Raw genomic sequence first — 21237 nt, forward strand, 5'->3', positions numbered from 1 at the left:
AAGCTTGGGCAAATCAAGGGATAGAGTTGAAGCAAGATAGCAAAATACTAATGTGAAAAAATATCTCAGGAAGGGACACAATGGGGAAATAAAAAAAGACTTAAGAACATAAATGCAGTCAAGGCTAAATGCTACAAAAGTAACCAACAAAAAAAAACACTGATATGAATGCTATGCACATTCAGATACAAAGTAAATGAACTGGCAGTGCACAATGAGTAAATATGATCCAATAGCCATTATGGAGACTTGGCTGCAGAATGACATGAACGGGCTTCTGAATATTGGGCATATATGACAATTAAGAAGAATAGGGAGCAAGGTAATGGCAGAGAAATAACTAATTCTAATCAAACATGGTATTGGTACAATAGTTAAGAAATTACTTTAGTTCTGGAGATTCAAGATACAGATGATGAATAGTGAGAGAAACAAGTCACCCAAGTGAGTGATTTATAGGCTCCCAATAGTAACCATAATATAAAATGAAATATACAAGTAGTAGTATTGGGTGTCTGTGATAAAGGAATAGCAATAATTAGAGCTGATTTCCTTGGAACTGAAACTGGAAAAATTTGATTGGTAATACTGTACTAGTCTAGACAAGGAGTTCACAGAATGCTTTTGAGATAGTCTCTGAAAGCAGCACACTCTTGAACCAAACAGAGAACAGGGTACACTGGAATTGGTATTGTGTAATGGAACAGGATTAATGAATGATTTCACAATAAAGGTAAGTCTAAGTATCAGCCATCATAACATTATTGAATTTTACATGCAGTTCGAAAGGGTGAAGATTGGGTCAAATATTTGTATCTTTCATTAAGAAAAGGTAACCATGTGGGCAAAGAAGCTGAGATAGCAGACATATGAATGGGCAAACAGGGAACGGCATTCAAAAGGATATTTCAAGGTGTCCAGAATAAATACACCCCTATCATCAAGAAAAATTCCAAAGTGAAGGACACACATTCCTGTTTAGCTAAATAAATAAGAACATCAAACATAATGAAAAAGCATATAACTGCACAAACAGCAGGTCAGGTGACTGGTCAGAATACAGAGAATGGCAGAGAATGATTAAAAGGGCAATCAGGATAAATAAATTAGAATATAACAGCAAGCGAGCTGGATACGTGAGATAGTAAGTGTTTCAACAGGTGTCTAAAAAGCATAAAGAGAATGTTGGCCCTCTATGTGGGAAATAGGAGATAGTATTTCCTCTCACTAGGGAAAATAGTAGATAATGAGGAGATGGCAGATGAAATGAATATTTTGCTTCTGTCTTCACGAGAGGATACAAACAAGATTCCAGCAATAGATGTAAATTAGGACACTGAAGAAAAAGAAGAACGTGGTGAAATTATAATCACCAGGGAAGTGGTATCTAATAAACTGATGGAGCTGTGGGTTGACAAGTCTCTGGGTTCTGCAAGACTTCGTCTTTGGATCCTCGAGTCTTAAAAGAGCAAACTAACAAACTAATTGATGTGTTACTAGTCATTTTCCAATATGTCTTGGAAAGACTCCATTAGACTGGAAAAGAAGCAAATATAACACATCCATTCACAAAGGAAGGGGAAAGAAAACAGGAAAACTATAGTCCAGTCATCTCAACGTTTGTTGTTGGGAAGGTGTTAGAATCAAATTATTAGAGGAGGCTATAAACTGTGCATTTGGAAAAACTTCATCGTAATCAGGAAGTCAACATGGTTTTGTGAAAAGGAACCCTTAGTTAATACAATTTATTGAGTTCTTTGGAGGAGTAACATGTACTATGGATAAAAGGAAATCTATTGATGTACTTGTGTTTCCAAATGCATTTTATAAGGTTTCACAAAAAAGGATATTGTACAAAGCAGGAGCTCATGGTATATGGGGTAATATGGCATAGATGAAAGATAAACTGGCTGGCAGAAAAAAAGTCCACTTAAATAGTCTTTTGCAGAAAGACAAGATTGAAAAATGGTGTTCTACTGGCGTCTTTACTGGGCCCGCAACTTTACATAAATCATACCAAGAACTTAGACAAAGGAATCAATGGCATGGCAGTTAATTTTGTAGATGACACAATGATAAGTGGAAAATATGACAATGTATCTACCTGTGCATTGGTTTGCATTGTTATTAAGGAAGTGGACAAAAATCTAGTTGAAGAAGAATTCTGTGGGAAAACGAGAATTGTACACTTTGGAAGGAAGAATAAAAAAAGTATTACTTAAATGGAGAATGACTGCAGGAATTCCACGGTACAGAGAAATCTAGGTGCTCCAGAGCATGAATCACAACAGGGTAACATTCAGGGACAGCACTTAATCCTGAAGGCTATTGTGATGTTCGACTTTATGATGAGAGGAAGTCAATATAAAAGTTAAAAAAACTTATGCTTAGTATTATAGGCATAGTTAGTTGCACATTGCAAATACTATGTACAGTTTTGGCCTCCAATGTAAATGTCGTAAGGCGATTCAGAAGTTTACCAGATTGCTTCAGAGAATGAGCAAGTTGTTTTAGTTGAGGAAAACTTAGACAGGGTGGAGCTCAGAACAGTGAGGGTTGATTTGACTGAATATTAATTCTTGATCCTGAATAGTCTGGATAAGAGTATGGAAAGGCGGATTACTTTTCTGGGTGAGTTCAAAATGGGCACACTGTTTCTAAATTAGGGACTCTCTTTTGGATGAGCAATGAAGGAAAATCTTTTTGTCAGAGGGTTGTACAACTTTGGAACTCTGCCTCAGAAGACAGTGGAGGTTGTGATCACTACACATTTTAGGTGTAATTTGTATGTTCCTCTGTATCTTTTTAAGTTTTATTACAGTAATATCACTGGCAAGTTATACAGTAAACTGAAGGAAAATGTTACCCATTTTTACATATCACACCTTCCAGTGATTTACAACACTTTCAGCAGTCTCAATAGCTACCAACTTATTTTTTAAAATATATTTTTATTGAGAAATAGACTTTGAAATATTACAATACAATCTAAAACAATACAAAGAAAGAACACCAAAAAAGTTAAAAACCCAAACCAACCTCATGGACAAATGTATAAATATGTATAGAAAAAAATATAAAAACTCCAACTAACTATTTAACTAAATCAATAATAACCAACAACAAACTAATAAATAATAATAACTCAGCTCAGCCAAACAAAACACTCATTCTCGACTATCGAGAGCATTAGTTTTCACATACTCATAGGTTCGCAGTTTGTATCCCTCTCTGGATATTGAACTCAAAGCATAATCGCTATGGCTAGACAGTATAGCAGACAAATGTGTCCAGGTATTCCAAAAAGGGCTACCATGTTTTATAGAAATTCTCAGTCTTGTGATGTACCATACTTGTGAGAAAATCCAAGGGGACACATTTCATAACAATTTTCCGCCACCCTGAAAGATTTTTGGATACCCAACCTAATGCGATATTCTTTTGTGCGCAGAAAATGAGGATGTTGAAAAGTTTTTTTCTTCTGCATATCTACAGCGAACACATTGGGCAAGCCAAGAAGAGGAGAGATTGGGTCCTTCTCCACCCTTACACCCAAAATCCTCCATTGCACCTACCACAGTGCTCAAGTATGTTTGAAGCCTACCACAGGAGCAGGGAAAATGGGTGTGAGTGCCCGTATCAACTTTGCACTAGGGAAATGTTGAAGGTACCCCTGGTCTAAATTTTGACAAATGATCCGAAGCTAAGTGGATCCTGTGGAGAATCTTCAAATGTAAAGCATGGGTCCTATTGCAAATTGATATCTTTCTTGCGTTTTCCCAAATATCTTCCCATGTCTCCAAGGAGACCTCAACACCTAGTTCTCTCCCCCACATCCTGCAGAGTCGATCGAACTCATCTGCAGGGGCGCCTCCCCAATTGATGATATGAAGCGCTGACAGAAAGTGTACTCTTAGCACTGAGCATCCTCCTCTTGATGTCGGATTTGTAGGATCAGTCAAAAGTGTAGTCTTTTTTTGAATAAAATCCCTAACTTGAAAAAAACGAAAGAGTTCCCTTTTAGATTGCTCGTATTTCCATGCTAACTGATCAAAGGACACCACTGTGTCTCCCTCAAATAAATCGCCAATGCAAGACACACCGTGAGCTGCCCAATGTTTGAATCCTGAATCTATCATCCCTGGTTGAAACCCACTTTAAGTGTAAGAGAAGATGTTTTGCTAATATTGCTTTCCTTCTGCCAAATTGCCCTCCGTGCTTTAACAGTAATGATAACTATTGGGTTATGGCAATATTCTCTAACATTTTGTCCAAAAACAGCAAGCTAGTAAGAGGCAACCTGCCCGAGAGGTTTCAATATCCAACCATACTGAAAGAGGGTCTCCATAAGCCCAATCACTCACGCAGGATAAAAGCAAACTCAATTCATTGCTTTTAATTTCTGGGAGATCCACTCCCCCCAGTCTATGAGGCAATTGCAGTTTAGCTAATTTAATAAAGGGGCCACTTACGATACTAAATAAAAGAGCTCAAGCAAATGTTCAGGAGACTGAACAGCTGTTATCGAAAATCAGAGGGAGCATCTGTATAGGGTACAACAAAGGGGGAGAGAATATTCCTTTTAATAAGCGCTATCCGACCTAACCATGAGACCGGAAGCGCTTTACAGCTTTAAAGGTCTTGTTTGATTTTGCCAAATAATTGAACAAAATTAGCAATGAACTACTGATCAAGAACTGGAGTGATGAATATGTCCAAATAAACAAAGCTCCCCTGTGATCACTTAAATGGGCATCGATATTCGCCCTCAAAACCTAGCACCTTCGTAAGACCACCCATAGGCATAGCCTCTGATTTTGCAAAATTAATCTCAGGTGAGACACAAACTGCTAGATTTAACAAAGAAAAAGAGGACATCGTCCGTGTACAACGAAAGCTTATGTAATTTTGACCCCACTTCTGGAGCAGATAGATTAAGATCCCAAGAAAGGCCTCTGCCAATGGCTCAATCAGCAGTGTAAAAAGCAATGGTGAAATGGGACAGCCCTGTCAGCTGCCCCTAAAAATGTTAAAATTGCTGGATTGCACCCCACTGACGACGACCGCAGCGAAAGGGTCACTGTAGATAACTTTTACCCATCTTATAAAGGCTTTTCCCAAGTCAAACCGCTCCACGGTATATAAAAAGGTACGGCCACTTAACTCAGTCAAATGCCTTCTCTGCATCTAGAGAAATCATCAATCCCTGTATAGACTGTCGTTGACATGCTTGAATTACATTAAGCAGCCTCCTAACATTATTGGAGGATCAGCGGCCCTTTACGAAGCCCATCTGGCCCTCTTTAACAGTAGCAGGTGTAACAGACTCCAGCCTTAACGCAACAGTCTTAGAAGTCCACATTTAAGAGTGAAATGGGGCTGTACAAAGCACAGTCCTCTGGGACCTTCCCTTTTTTAAGAATAAGCAAAATATTGGCCTGTCTCAGAGATAGTGGGAGACAATCATGACTGCGAGTCATTGAACATGTTGAGCATCAGGCCTGACAATATGTTTATAAATTCCTGACAGAATTCGCTGGGAAGTTCTTCAGGACCGGGTGCCTTTCCATGCTGAAGCTGTTTCACTGCCTCCTGCACCTCTTGCTCTGATAAGGGGGCATTGAGAAAAGACTTTTGCCCGGGAGTCACGCCGGGAGCTCCAGATCCTTGAAAAAAGATTCCATCTTGGCCCACCCCTCCTCACATTAGTATAGAGTAAAATCCTGGCATGCCACATTATCTTTTCGGAATCGCACGTTAGATTCCCAGATCCTTCCCTTATCGACGTGATGGCTTGAGAGGCGCTCCTTTTCCTGGCGAGATATGCTCAGTACTTGCCTGGCTAGTCACCATGCTCATATAACCTTTACTTTGTGAAAGAAAGCCCTTTCTTTGCTGTCTGAGAGAGCACGGAAATCAATGCAGACCGCAGCGCCGTAAGCCTCCGTTAGTTTGACCAATGAAAGCCTGTCAAAGTAAGCCTTCTCGGCTGCCTTCAAACATGCTTCGAGGAGACATTGCTGCTCGCCCTTCTGCCGCTTCCTACTGGCAGAGTAGGAAATAACTAACCCCTGGTATAGGCTTTGGCTGTTTCCCAAAGGACGGATGGGCTACTAACTGAACCTAAGTTAATGTCTAGGAACGCCCGAAATTCCCTAGAGAAGTACTCCACAAACTTATTATCCTTAAGGATAATGGGATCCATTCGCCAGTGCCCATTGTAACGTCCTCAATCTTAACCGACAGGCATACCGGAGCATGATCGGAGATGGTAATAAGACCAATCGTACAAGATGCCATCAAATCCAGGGTTGCCACAGGGGTCAGAAAAAAAATCAATCCTGGTTTGACATGTGTACAGATTGGAAAAAAAACGTAAAATTCCTGCCTGTAGGGTGGAGATGGCTCTAGACGTCCACCAACCCTAATTCCACACACACATAATTGTTTAGTTTGTACAGAGGATATCGGGACGGGGGGGGGGGAACGGGTGTCTTTGGGCAACCTGTCTACTGGGATCCATGAGAAATTAAAATTGCCCCAGTAATGATGTGCCGGGACTGGAGACTGATCAATTTAGAGTACGCATCTACTAGAACTTTGAGGGGCTCAGTGGGAGGGCAATAAACATTTAAAACACTACATTTTTTGCAGTTTATCAGAGCTTTGAGAATCACAAACCTCCCTTGCGCGTCTTTTACATACTCTAGTAACTTAAATGGGAGATTCTTCCTAACTAATACAGCCACTCCCTTACTTCTGGTATTAAAAGATGAAAAGTAAACCCGATTAAAGCCATTTTGTAGTTTCAAATGTTCCCTACCATCTAAGTGTGTCTCCTGTAACAAGGCAATATCCACCTTTTGCCTTCTAAGACTCAAAGTACCTTTTTCCTTTTAATTGGTGAGTGACTTGCTTGATATTCCAGGTACACCGTTTGATCAAGTCATAAGCCATAACCTTCTGCAGTAACATTTAGATTCCAGAGAGAAGGAACTCGAACCACAAATTGCTGAGCCTTAGTGTCGCAAGATCCATTGAACATAAAAACTACAAAAACTAAAACCACAATAGTTAACAAACCTACAAAGCTATCAAAGATTATATACAACAAAAGCCAAAAACAAAACCAACATATAAAGCACCAACGGTGCTGAATAGGGGAACTCACCTCCTGCCCAAAGGGGGTAACTACACATCTCAAAACCCAACTTCCTATCCTGTTGCTAATACTGCAGCCCATTGCTAATACCTGAACCAGGCATAAACTGCCCATAATTAGGCATCCAGCCATTCCAACCATTTTCCCTCTCCTAGCTGGAGCTGCATCACAAACACAAGCAGAAAAGAAAGAAAATACACCATGGAATAGCAATGTGAATAAAGAAATTTTGAATAAAAAAGGGTAAGTACCCCACCCATCCTTTGGTATAACTTAATTTAGAAATTGAAAGTACACATCTCAACCACCGCCAAACATAGTTTAGACTAGATTATTACCGATAAAAAAGAAAGATCGGAACAGAAATCCCCGACTGGACCTCCTCTTTTCTAAAAAAGAAAAAACAAAGATATACCCAAGCAACACTACAATTTGTACATACTAAGTTGTTTACATCAAGTTAATTTGTCCACAAAGTCGCTTGCCTTCTCCAATGTGTCAGAGATGTATCTAAGGTTGTCCGAAGTACTGCCGATACCTCAGAGAATATCGGATCCCAATCCTTGACACTGTCATAGGATTTTCTTTTCTGGGTCACCACCACTGGGAAGTCCTGAAAGAACATAATCTTAGTGCCCTCATAAACTAGGGCTTTCAGATCCTTCCCCTGGATTCTGGAAGCTTCCATGATTCTTTCCTTTATCTCTGTAATGATGAAACCGCACCAAGACAGGATGAGGACGTTGACCCAGACTTGACCTCTGCACAGTGACCTGGTGAGCCCTTTCAATCTTCAAGCCTCTCATTCCAGCCTCCAAGTTAAGGAATTTTGGCAACCAGTCCTCAGTAGATTCCACCGGCTGCTCACCTACCTTGCCCTCCAGCAGACCGATGACCCAAATATTTTTTGTCCTGCCCCTGTTCTTGAGGTCATCAACTTGATCAAACAAACCAGGGCTTGGAGGAACCAGTATCAGCTTCTACCACTGCGACTGTGTTCTACCTCATCTGTCCTTTTCTCCATGACTTCCACCTGCTGTTCATGCTTCTGCAGCATGATAGAGGAAGAGCTGACCCTGATCTCTATCTGCTGACCCAACATCTCGCGAGATTTTGCAAACTCCTTCATGAGGGCCTGGTAAGAAATTGAGTCCTAGAATCCTGCAGGCTGGGCCGCGGGCCCGGCCTCGGATGCTCCTCCTCCCTTCTTCGGCATCCCTGGATGGTAAAAACCAAGGTAAGTTGGTGTTTCACAGTTTCCTGGGACTCCACGACCTGCAGCGCAATTTTCCTAGATCGCTGCCATCTTGGATCCACTCAGCTACCAACTTTTAATGGGTTCCAGTATCTCCACTTTAGAGTACAGTATTAGCTTCAAGTGACATCTCTAGGTGCTTTACTCAAATCCAGTCACCTGTACTGACACCTTCAGGAATGTATGAACTTGTATACCAAAGCACCAGTAAAGCCTGTTCTGTTGATTCTACTTCTCCCTGAGTTTAATAAGATAGTCAGGTTTTGAACTGTACCTTTAAATTTACAATAAATGATGGAATGGATGTGACCTGTTTTGAAGTCCACTCGACAGTGAGCCTCAGTGGTTTGATTATTGGAAATCAAAGGAATGCTCAGACTGTTTTACTGAAAATGTCAAAAGTATTCACATTTGGAGTCAAAGGCAGCAGTTTACCATGACTTCACAGAATATCCCAATGTCCCAGAAAGGCATCGAAGGTACCAAGTTATAAAGTTCTAAGTTGGAGTAAACTACTCAAATTACCCAACTTTGAAAAAATTTGACTTAAGAACATCACCCTTCTAATGAATATTTTAAAATTACATCCAACAGATTAAACAACCATTCCGTTAATTTCCCTCAGAAGAAAAGTCCACATAGACACTTCTCTTTGGATTTTGATTGCAGAAAAATGTTTTGATTTCCCACCTCAACTAACCAGACATGAATTTGATTCCACATGGCATTTATGCCATCTGCTCTGTGGCAGAATCTCTTCCCATCTCTGTTCTGTATGCATGTATATTTGTCAAGCTTTTACTCACTGGGAAGAGGTTTCATTTTTGATAATAGGTGCTGAGAGTTAAAATGCTGCAACATCAGGAACTGCTGCAACTAAGGAACAAAAGGAGCTTTGGTGTACAAGTCCATACATACCTGAAGATGTCAGTATAGGTAGCGGTAAAGGCAGGTTGCCTTCTAGTAACACCTGTATAAAACATTGTTTCAGCCACAGATAGGATAGTGTGCGCAGTTCTGGTCGCCACACTATCAGAAGGACGTGATTGCACTGGAGAGGGTGCAGAGGAGATTCTCCAGGATGTCGTCCATGATGAAAAGTCTCAGTTGTGAGGAAAGGAGAGACACCCTACGTTTGTTTCCTTGGAGCAGTCGAGGCTGAGGGGATATCTGATGGAGTCTGCAAATTATGAGAGTAGTAGACAAGCAGGCGGCTGGAAGAACACAGTAAGCCAGACAGCATCATGTGGTGGAGCAGTCAACCTTGGAGAAGGGTTATAACCGAAACATTGACTTCTCCACCTCTTGATGCTGCCTGGCCTGCTGGGTTCTTCCAGCCTCCTGCTTGTCTTCTTTGGATTCCAGCATCTGCATCTTTTGTCTCACTTTATGAGTAGATTATGAGGAACATACATTTAAGGTCAGGAGCAAGTGGTTTAGAGGAGATCATAGCAAAACATATTTCACCTAGAGGGTAGCAGATATATGGAATGTACTACCTCAGACCTCTTACAACATTTAAGAAACATCTCGATGTGTACTTAAAATGCTGGAAGTTATGGACTAAGTGCAGATAAATGGAATTAGTGTAGTTTAGCGTTTGTTGGTTGGCATAGATATGGTGAGCCAAAGGACCGTCAGATGTTGTATGACTATGACTATGACTTAATCTGCTCATACAGTGCACTAAATAACTTGGGAGTTATGCATTGTCTGCATTTATATATCATATTCTAATTTATACATGACATACTCATATATTCATGAACAAGGAGGTTGGGTGCATCAGCAAATTATCCCTGTACCACACTTCACTGTTATTCTCATGGCAGTCTTATTATTCTTTTGAAATGTCAGAATCACGAACCAAATATGATTATTTACACAATCAAAACCACTACGTGTAAAATTTTCACTCTGCAAATACAGACTTATAATGCCACAACTGCAACTGGTAGTAAAACTGACAAGACTGAATATAACTTTTTAACTAAGTTTGGTAACTGCTGCCATATGGAGGTGGAGTTATAACACGCAAGTGACCAGAACTTTCTGCAAAGTTTAATAACCTTGCAGCAGACAAGTTGCAAGACTTAGTTTCTTTTTTTCAAACATCATGTGACAAATCACAGCTATTAAAAATCAAAACTTGCCATCTATGTACAGTTGAAATACTATAATGCAAATTTTAAACAAGAGCAAGTTGATTATAAAGTCAATCTCATCTCACAAAGACATCTGAATGTTTCAAATTACAATCTTGCAATTCAAGTCCAGGTATCTATTATTTTCCACCTTCCTGCACATTATTCATCTCAGCACCTTATCAACATTAGTATTACAATGAAGCTGTTAGCTTCAAAGACGCATAGTTCAAGTTTCGGTCTCAGAAGCTGACAGCAATTCATTTGATACCAGCATATAATTTTCATTCGGACATGAAGATGGAGTTGAAATTGGGAGAGGGATAAATTAAAGTGCGCTCATCCTTGCCTCATAATGGCTGACCATAAAGCAGTATTAATAATTTATGTCACTGGGAAATCTGAAGCTTATATGTCAGGTAGCAGGGGCTAAAAACAAAATAGATGGGAAGGTCACTCATGACTGGAGACAGAGAATTTAGTTTGATTCTTTTTATGTTTTAGACAGCATAAAAGACTGAAGCACAAATATCTTGTGTTTCTGCAAACGGTGCAAGAGACAATGCAGTTATATACCCACCCAAACCATTTTCTACAGAATGTTAAGCTAGGTTTGAGTACTGTATTTATACATACTGATAGAGGTGCTGCCTTCAATTGACATGTTTTAAACTAAGACATTGTAATGCAAACTTCAGAATTTAAAAAGTTAATTTGATTACTTAAAATATTCCAAATTTTGGCTTTGCATTGTTTGAGTCAAAACCAGGACAAAAATTGCTGAATTTAACTGCTGCAATATCCTTTAACAGAACTGCATACTTAAAATGACAATTTTATGATTTTGCAACAATGGAGAGAGGAAATCTCTCATATAGCATCAATTGCACCAATGGAAAAGCCACTTTGCACTGTTGCAAGAAATGCAACACCTTATGAAATGCATAGAGGAAAAGTACTGGAGTGTCAAAAGTCTAACAAATTTGCCATAACCAAAGAATGCTCCAGAACATTAATCCAGTAAGCATGTGGAACTGGAAAGCACATGAAAACATCATAGTAGGCATATCCCTTGGTTTTGATGCAACATGATGCATGTTATTTTTCACAATACAGTTGCAACAGGTACAGTTTTGCATTGTGGAAACAGGAAATATACGGACAGCTCATTTAGTGAGTTTGGAGAAGATTTGTAGCTCAGGTGCTGGATGTAAGATTGCTTGCTGAGCTGGAAGGTTCATTTTTAGACGTTTCATCACCATACAAGGTAACATCATCAGCGAACCTCCAGTGAGGCACTGGTGTTATGGCCCGCTTTCCATTTATTTATTTCGGTTTCCTTGGGTCGGGGTTGTCATTTCTGTGGTTGTGTCATTTCCTGTTCTTTTTTTTCAAAGACTCTCCATATCTTTTCAAACTGTGCATTCAAGATCAGATTTCTTTGTCATGTAACTGTCTGCCCATTTTACCATTGTGTCTATATCTTCACTGTTTTTAATTTGCATACCCAAGTCCAGGTCATTTGTATTAAAGAGCAGTAACCCTTGGGAAACATCACTGCATAATGCTCTGAAATCTGACTGTCAAAGTTTCACCACCTCTCTTCTCTGTTTTCCGTTTCCTAATTTCATACCCAAACTGCCAGTGCTTTTAATCCAAGTTCTTTAATCTTTTTCATTATGTGGACATTATCAAGCCCTTAAAGTCTGTATACACAGTATCAACAAAATTATCCTCTTCAAAGAATTCCAGTTTAGTCAAACACAATTTACCTACTGTAAACCAATGCTGGCTTTTAGTTAACCTATACTTCACGTGGCAAAGCCTGAACACATAGAACAATACAGCGCAGAACAGATCCTTCAGCCCTCGATGTTGCACCGACCTGTGAACTAATCTAAGCCCACACCCCTCCATTATCCACATGCTTATCCAAGGATTGATTAAATGCCCCTAATTTGGCTGAGTTTACTACATTGGCAGGCAGGGCATATCATGCTCTTACTACTCTTGAGTAAAGAACCTGACTCTGACATCAGTCTTAAATCCACCCTCCCTCAATTTGTAGCTATGCCCCCTCATACAACAGACGTCATCTTCTTAGGAAAAAGACTTTCACTGTCTACCCTATCTAATCCTCTCATCATCTTGTATATCTCTATCAAATCCCCTCTTAGCCTTCTTCTCTCCAATGAGAACAGACCCACGTCTCTCAGCCTTTCCTCATAAGACCTTCCCTCCATACCAGACAACATCCTGGTAAATCTCCTCTGCACCTGTTCCAATGTTTCCACATCCTACCTGTGATAGGGTGACCAGAACTGCTCATAATATTTCAAGTGCGGCTGCACTAGTGTTTTGTATAGTTGCAGCATGACATTACGGCTCTGGATCTCAATCCGTCTAGCAATAAAACCTAACACTCCGTGTGCCTTCTTAACGGCACTATCAACCTGGGTGGCAACTTTCAGGGATCTATGCACATGGACTCCAAGATCCCTCTGCATACCCATACTACTAAGAATTTTTTCACTGAACCAATATTCTGCCTTCCTGTTATTCTTCCCAAAGCGAATCACCTCAGATTTATTTGCATTGAATTCTATTTGCCACCTCTCAGCCCAATTCTGTAGTTTATCCAAGTCCCCTTTCTTCCACACTGTCCACTACTCCACCGACTTTAGTGTCATCTGCAAATTTACTAACCCATCCATCTATGCCTGCGTCCAAGTCATTTATAAGAATGACAGCAGTGGTCCCAAAGCAGATCCTTGTGGCATACCACTAGTAACTGGACTCCAGGCTGAATATTTTCCATCAACCACCGAAGCCAGTTTCTAATCTAGACTGCTATATCACCCTCAATTCCATGCCTCTGCATTTTCTCCAACAGCCTACCATGTGGAACCTTATCAAAGGCTTTACTGAAGTCCATGTACACCATGTCAACTGCCCTACCCTCATCTACATGCTTGGTCACCTTCTCAAAAAACTCAATGAGGTTTGTGAGACATGACCTGCCTTTGATGAAACCACGTTGACCATCTGCAATCAAATTGTTGCTTGCTTGATGATTATAAATCCTGTCTCTTCTAATCCTTTCCAAAACTTTTCCTACAACCAGACGTAAAGCTCACTGGTCTATAATTACCTGGATCATCTCTACTGTCCTTCTTGAACAAGGGCACAACATTTGCAATCCTCCAGGCCTCTGGTACTAAACCCGTAGACAACGACAATTCAAAGATCAAGGCAAAAGGCACCAACATTGTCTTCCTAACTTCCGAGAGAATCCTCAGATAAATCCCATCTGGCCCAGGGGACTTATCTACTTTCACTCCTTCTAGAATTGATAACACCTCCTCCTTACTAGTGTCGATCATTTCTAGTCTAATATCCCATATCTCGTTCTCCTCTACAATGTTTGCCTTTTCCTAAGTGAAAACCAATGAGAAATATTCATTTAGCAGCTCTCAGATTTCCATAGGGTCCACACACAACATCCCACTTGTGTCTTTGACTGGCCCGATTCCTATCCTAGTCATCCTTTTATTCCTCACATACCTATAAAAAGCTTTCGGGTTCTCCTTAATTCTACCTGCAAAAGACTGCTATGTCCTCTCATTGCTCTTCTTAACTCTCTCTTTAAATCCTTCCTAGCTAATCTGTAACTCTCCATTGCCTCATCTGAACCATCCCGTCTCAATGTCACATAAGCCTCCTTCTTCCGCTTATCACTTCCTCCCTGCCTGACAGAGACATACCAATCAAGGACATGCAATATCTGTTCCTTTAACCAGTTCCATATTTCGATTGTGCCCATCTCCTGCATTTTGCTTCCCCATTCTAAGAATCCTGAGTCTTGCCTAATTGCACCGTAATTGCCCTTCCCCCATCTATAATTCTTGCTCTGTGGCATGTACCTATCCCTTTCCATCGTAAACTAAACGTAACCGAATTCTGGCCTCTCTCTCTCCAAAGTGCTCACCTACAACTAAATCAAACACCTGGCCTGGTTCATTATCAAGCACCAGATCCACTGTGGTCTCCCCTCTTGTCGGCCCTTCAACACACTATGTCAGGAAACCCTCGTGCACACACTGGACAAAAACTGATCCATCCAACGTACTAGAGTTATAGCATTTCCGGTCAATGTTGGGAAGTTGAAGTCCCCCATAGTGACCACCCTGTTCCTTTCACTCCTACCCAGAATCATTTTGCTGATCCTCTCCTCTACATCTCTGGAACTCTGCGGAGGCCTGTAAAAAACTCCCAGCAATGTGACCTCTCCTTTCCTGTTTCAAAGCTCAGTCCATACCACCTCAGTAGACGAGTCCTCATCAAAAGTCTTCCAACTATCGTTATACTGTCCTTGATTAACAAGGCCACACCTCCCCTCTTTTACCGCCTTCCCTGCTCTTAATGCAAGATCTAAATCCTGGAACCAGCAACATCCATTCCTGATGCTGCTTTATCCATGTCTCCGAGATGGCCACAACATTGAAGTCCCAGGTACCTATGCATGCTGCAAGCTCACCTACCTTATTTCGGATACTTCTGGCATTGAAGTAGACACACTTCAAACCAGCTTGCCGACTGCCAGCACATTCCTGTGACCGTGAAATCCTGTCCATGATCTCAAAGTTACTTTATTGAGTATTTGTTCCATGTATTTCCACTCTTTAGTCTAAAATGAGTCCAAAGTGCTAATATTCAAATTACAACTGGAACTTTCTATTTATTATGTGGTGGTGCTAGTGTTGAACTGGGGTGGACAAGGTTAAAAACCACACAACACCAGCTTATAGTCCAACAGGTTTATTTGGAAGTACTAGCTTTCATCAGGTAACTAGTTTTCATCTTTCTAACTTTCATCAGAAAGCTTTTTTAACTTTCTATTTATCATTTACCCTACCTTCAGGATCCTTTGAAGACTGATTTACTTTTGGGAAAATTTCACTGGTTTATTTGATGATACAGATAGTGGTACAAACATCATATAATGGACATCACTTCACTTCCATCAAGAATTGTTAGATAGCTATGCTGTCAAAAGCAGGAAATTGACTAATTATTTCCCTGACCCCATAACTTTTTCATTGCCAGTACGATTGAAACTAGTGTTTTTGGGCTCTTATCCATCACTGTTCCCCAGCTATTTCAGTGGACAGCTCAGATCATGTTAGCAGTTCAGGCCTATCATCGGCCTTGCTCTGCTTGAATTATTGATTTTACATCTGCAGACAAATATATGAGACAGGTGATCCAACATAGCCTTTTCAAGGATGTCCATCACAAATGACGGCAATAAGTCAACTGGATTTACTTTGTGACATTAAGTAGCTGAACGCAATGGACATTAGAGGCCATGGGCCATGAAAACTGTCCAGTTGAAGACTAAGCAAGAATTTGTTTCAATACTGCTATGACATCGCTACCTCACCAACAATGTGGAATGTAGTCCAGATAGTTGTATCCACAAAATAATTAAAACCTAACAAGATCAAAAAGTTCTTCTCCCCAAACAGTAAAGCGATGGAAGCATTCATCAACTGCCTTTAGCAACACAAATTTATGAAAAAAATCTACTCTCCAATGCTCAGTTTGGCTTCCAGCAGTTGCACTTGACTACAAATCTTATCATGTTATTGATTTAGATATGAAGGTAAAACTCAATATCTGAGGAAAGATATGCAACCAAAACAACATTCGATCAAGTAAGGCAGTAAAGAATGGAAAGAAAATTAAAGTCATTAGAGATAGACAGCAATACACTTCAATAGCTAGAATCACAACCCACAAAGAAGGATTATTGTTACTGGAAGTTAAAAATTACAGCCTGATCATTTCTACAGGAGTTTCCAACTAAGCCATACAACTTTCTGATGGTTCTTGTGGTGGTTGTTATGTGATTGGGATTGTTCATTGATGACTTTAGGTGTTGAACTCCATTCAAGATTCCTACAATAATGGAATGGACCACACCAGCAAACATCAATACTGGGAACATATGGAACAGCAACAGACCTTTACCCCCTCATACAATTCTGCAATACCATCTTTCTGGCTTTGTTCTGCATCCATCCAGATCCTTGCCTCTCAAAAATCTATCTTGACAATCAGCAATCCTTTGTGGAGGGAATCTCAAATTCCTATTTGCTTTATGAAAAATTACATTCTAACTTCACTCCTAAATGGCCTAACTAATTTTAGAATGATGTCCATTTGTTCTTGATTACTACACTCTACACAGAACAAATAACTTCTCTAACTTCATCTTATCATATCTTAAAATATTAAGAACCTCAAATTAGATTATCACTCAATATTCCAGGGAATACAGTCACTATTCAATCTGGTATAATTCGAGAATAACAGCCATCTTGGGCAGACAATTTGGTCGATGGCAGTAAAAGCACATGATCTTGAACAAGAGAAAACTCATTCATTTCCCCCAAACTTCAATGGCACCAATATTGTAAATTCCAAATACCAGAGGTAATTTTATGACCAGAATCTAGGCCCTACTGCAGCTCAACTCTGGACTTCCACAATTCAAAGATGGATCAGAATGACCACAAACTTGCTTAGTTACATGAGTAGCAAAACTCAAAGGTCAAAGCAGTTCATTTGATCAGAGGACCTTAAAAATGTATTCAATATCCATCCTCGACAATCACTTGGGTAAGGAACGACACATAACCTACAGGACGATTTCCTGAAACTCAGCAAGGTGTCTTAAACAAATCGTTCTCTGCCACCAGAAGATGAACAATAGCAATATTGTGAAAGCTCTACTTCAATCAAGTAGCCATTATAAATATAAGATTCCCAAAAGCCTGCTTATGGAGTACATTGTTGGAAGTCTGCTCTTGCATACTTGCAACAGTTGTCACTGAAAACTAACCAAAAGTACGAACCATGATGCTTTTCCATTTGCTAACCACAGTTCTCCAAAGTGAACCATAGGTCTTGGGTGTCAGCTGTCTCAGCATATTTTGTCTTTGAGGCACCCTCAAAATGAGGATTTTTTAAAAATTGTAAACACATGCCTATCTATTTAGGAAAAAAATAGTTTCAAAACTGCCTCATGGTTCAAAGGATTAAAACAACTATCTGACCCATACCAACTAGGAAATCCTAAGATTTACTTCACAGCATGTTTTAATAATTAATTCCAATTACTGGTGGCCAAAAAACATATTCAAAAAGCACCTTAATTAATATATAGACACCACAACAGCATAAGCAAACAGAGTATGACTATGAGACTTGCAAGCAGACATCAAGATAGATGACGAAAAGCTTGGTTACAAGAAGTCAGTTTTAAGCAATGTTATGAAAAAAGGAAATGAATGGAAAACATGACAACCATACATACAATGAGAACTTCCCTAAAAACATATCTTTCAAGATATGAAGGGGGTGCCAACTTTTACAAGGACCAGACAAGGAAAGTTTCTGTCCAACCTACTGCAATTACACAGGATCTTAAATACCTATTTTGTAGTCATGTTTTAAGGGGTGGAGTTGTATGTTTGAAGAATAAATTATAGCTTAACCTTTTGCCCTATGATCAGTGTACATAATGTACAGTTTACATAATCAAACAGCTGTCTAATTGAAGAGTTAGATTCTCTTCAATATATTAAAATTTTAAGAACTTCAAATTAGATTATCACTCAATATTCCAGGGAATACAGTCAAGGTGAACCCAAACCTGTTAGGAGATGGGTTTCCGTGGTTCATGGCGACATTGGATAACTTCCACATAAAACTATACTTATGAAACCTGTACCATAAAATTCAAGAAACATACATATTGACAGTACTTGAATTATTTAAAAAGAAGAGATTTTGACTCTGACTATGAAGGCTAAGACATTTAATCACTTAACTCATCACCATCTATAAATCTTTTCCTAAACCTTCTGACTTCACAGAACAGCATTCCGAAAGCGGGAAATAAAGGAGGAGACACCTACCGGAGTTTATCTAGCACAATTGTTTGCACAGTGAGTGCATTTTAGGTTCAAATACAAGTGGACAGTGCTTGTTCACCTTCCCTCCGATCCGCCAGCTCTGATGGTGGCAACGGTCGAGTCAGTTCAGAATGGCTCAAGTTATGCCTGGGCCAACATGGGCACCTCCACCCTGTTCAGACCATTCACCTTCTATGCACTTACTCCCCCAAAGCATAACTCTGGCACACACCCCGCCCGAGGGCATAGCACAGGCATAATACACCCCACCCCAGACCATAGCCCGGGCGCACTACCACCCTGCCTGAGGGCATAGCCCTGACACACAACCATCCAACCCAAGAGCAAAGCCTGGGCGCAGTACCATTCCTCCTCAGAGCATAGCCCGGACACACACACACACGATACCCAAAGCACTGTGCCCGGGCACACTACCACCCTGCCCCAGAGCATAGCCCAGGCACACAACCATCCCTCCTCAGAGGGCAGCCCAGATACACACACTAGCCCCCCCTCCCCATCCCATTACATAGCCCAGGCACACTACCATCCCACCCCAGGGCATAGCCTGGGTACACTACCACCCTGCCCCAGGGATATAGCCCAGGCACATTACAATCCCGCCCCAGGGCATAGCCCAGACACACTACCACCCTGCCCCAGGGATATAGCCTAAGGCACACTACCACCCTGCCCCAGGGATATAGCCTAAAGGCACACTACCACCCTGCCCCAGGGATATAGCCTAAAGGCACACTACCACCCTGCCCCAGGGATATAGCCTAAAGGCACACTACCACCCTGCCCCAGGGATATAGCCTAAAGGCACACTACCACCCTGCCCCAGGGATATAGCCTAAAGGCACACTACCACCCTGCCCCAGGGATATAGCCTAAAGGCACACTACCACCCTGCCCCAGGGATATAGCCTAAAGGCACACTACCACCCTGCCCCAGGGATATAGCCCAAAGGCACACTACCACCCTGCCCCAGGGATATAGCCCAAGGCACACTACCACCCTGCCCCAGGGATATAGCCTAAAGGCACACTACCACCCTGCCCCAGGGATATAGCCCAAGGCACACTACCACCCTGCCCCAGGGATATAGCCCAAGGCACACTATCATCCCACCCCAGTGCATAGCCCAGGCACACACTACCACCCTGCCCCAGGGATATAGCCCAGGCACACTACCACCCTGCCCCAGGGATATAGCCCAGGCACACTACCATCCCACCCCAGTGCATAGCCCAGGCACACTACCACCCTGCCCCAGAGGATAGCCCAGGCACATTATCACCCCACCACAGGGCATAGCCCAGGCACCACCCTGCACCAGGGTATAGCCGAGTCATACTGCCACCCCACCCCAGGGCATAGGCCGGGCACACTGCCACCCTGCCCCAGAGGATAGCCCGGGCACACTACCATCCCTCCTTAGAGCAACACCTCCGCCTTCCCCAGGCATAACCCTGACACACCATACCCCGCCCCAGAGCACAGCCCGGGCACCCATCCCCCAATCTCCAGATTTTAGCCCGGGGCTGCCCTTATCTCCAGACATTAGCCCGGGCAACACCCCCCAAAAAAATAAAACCGGTTAACGGCCCCAGGATTTCAAAGTTCGGGATCCTCGAGCTCAGTTTATCTGTCCTCGCCCGGGTGGGACCCACGACTAATCCTCACCTCGAAGTACAAAAGGATCAAGCAGCTGATCACCGAGCTCGGCCTGGGTCTCCGGAACATGGTGCTGTTGGTGAGAGCTACGGGACCAGTTCAGCGACCATCGCCAACGAGCGGAGCCCCGAGCGCAGCTGCGGGGGCGAGCTTCCCCGTTATTGCCCAATCACAGGCTCCAACCGCTCGGGGCCGCGCTCCGCGTCCCCGACCAACGGTCGAGCTGAGCGCAGCTGTCTCCGCGTCAAAGTGGAAGTGATTAATCCGAGCTCAGTATAACAGCGGTTCACTGTGAGTGGAAAAAAAAGGCCAATGACAGGATGCAAATGGGTACTCAGTTACAATTTTTTGTTCAACAATTATTTAGTGAGACCTGAGGCAAAACCGGATTGTTATTGTCTTTGAGAAGATGACCAAAGCTGACACTTTAAAACAGGAGGCGTCGTCGTTTGGATTTAGTCAGTGCCTCGTCTCATGTTCAATTCGGTGTAAAAGATCGAATGGCACTATTTTGATGCAGAGCAGGGAGTCTTTTCTGATTTCTGGGCCAACATTTAACCCTGAACATTACAAAACAGATTATCTGGTTATTGTGGCACAGTTAACCACCTTCACGAATAATAAAAAAAAATGGAATATGGATATTAGTCTGTGAAGGCAACACAAACAAACAAAAATAAGTTGAAGTCAAAATGATGTGTTTTGGAGGAGCATCTGCAAATGGAAATGTACAATGCATCTGAACTTAGAGAAAAATCATGGGTTAGGAAGGTGGTTATGAAGTTGTTAACGTTCTTCAACTCGGAAATAAATGATAATTTCATAACTTTCCACAAACCGTAATCTCCATGCCTTCTAAGGGTTTATTTAAGGAAAATTTCTTGCTTTGGACTTCTTGTGCACCTTTCCAAATGTCAAGAACTCATCTAAATACTTCATAAATGTCTTCAGGGTTCCTGCCACTACCAGCCTTTTAGACAGCGAGTCTCAGATAACTCTGGATGAAAAGATTT

General features: G+C 41.5%; 1 protein-coding gene across 1 annotated transcript in view; it reads right to left on the bottom strand.

Annotated features, from left to right (window-relative positions):
* The window catches only part of vopp1b (VOPP1 WW domain binding protein b), a 68057-nt gene extending 47662 nt beyond the window's left edge, over window positions 1-20395 (bottom strand). Inside the window, exon 1 of the mRNA XM_072575670.1 lies at window positions 20234-20395. Within this exon, the coding sequence (XP_072431771.1) occupies window positions 20234-20293 (60 nt within the window). The 5' untranslated portion in view covers window positions 20294-20395. The remainder of the gene's footprint in view (window positions 1-20233) is intronic.
* Between the last annotated feature and the right edge of the window lie 842 nt (window positions 20396-21237).

This window comes from Chiloscyllium punctatum, chromosome 8, assembly GCF_047496795.1.
Source record: "Chiloscyllium punctatum isolate Juve2018m chromosome 8, sChiPun1.3, whole genome shotgun sequence".
NCBI lineage: Eukaryota > Metazoa > Chordata > Chondrichthyes > Orectolobiformes > Hemiscylliidae > Chiloscyllium > Chiloscyllium punctatum.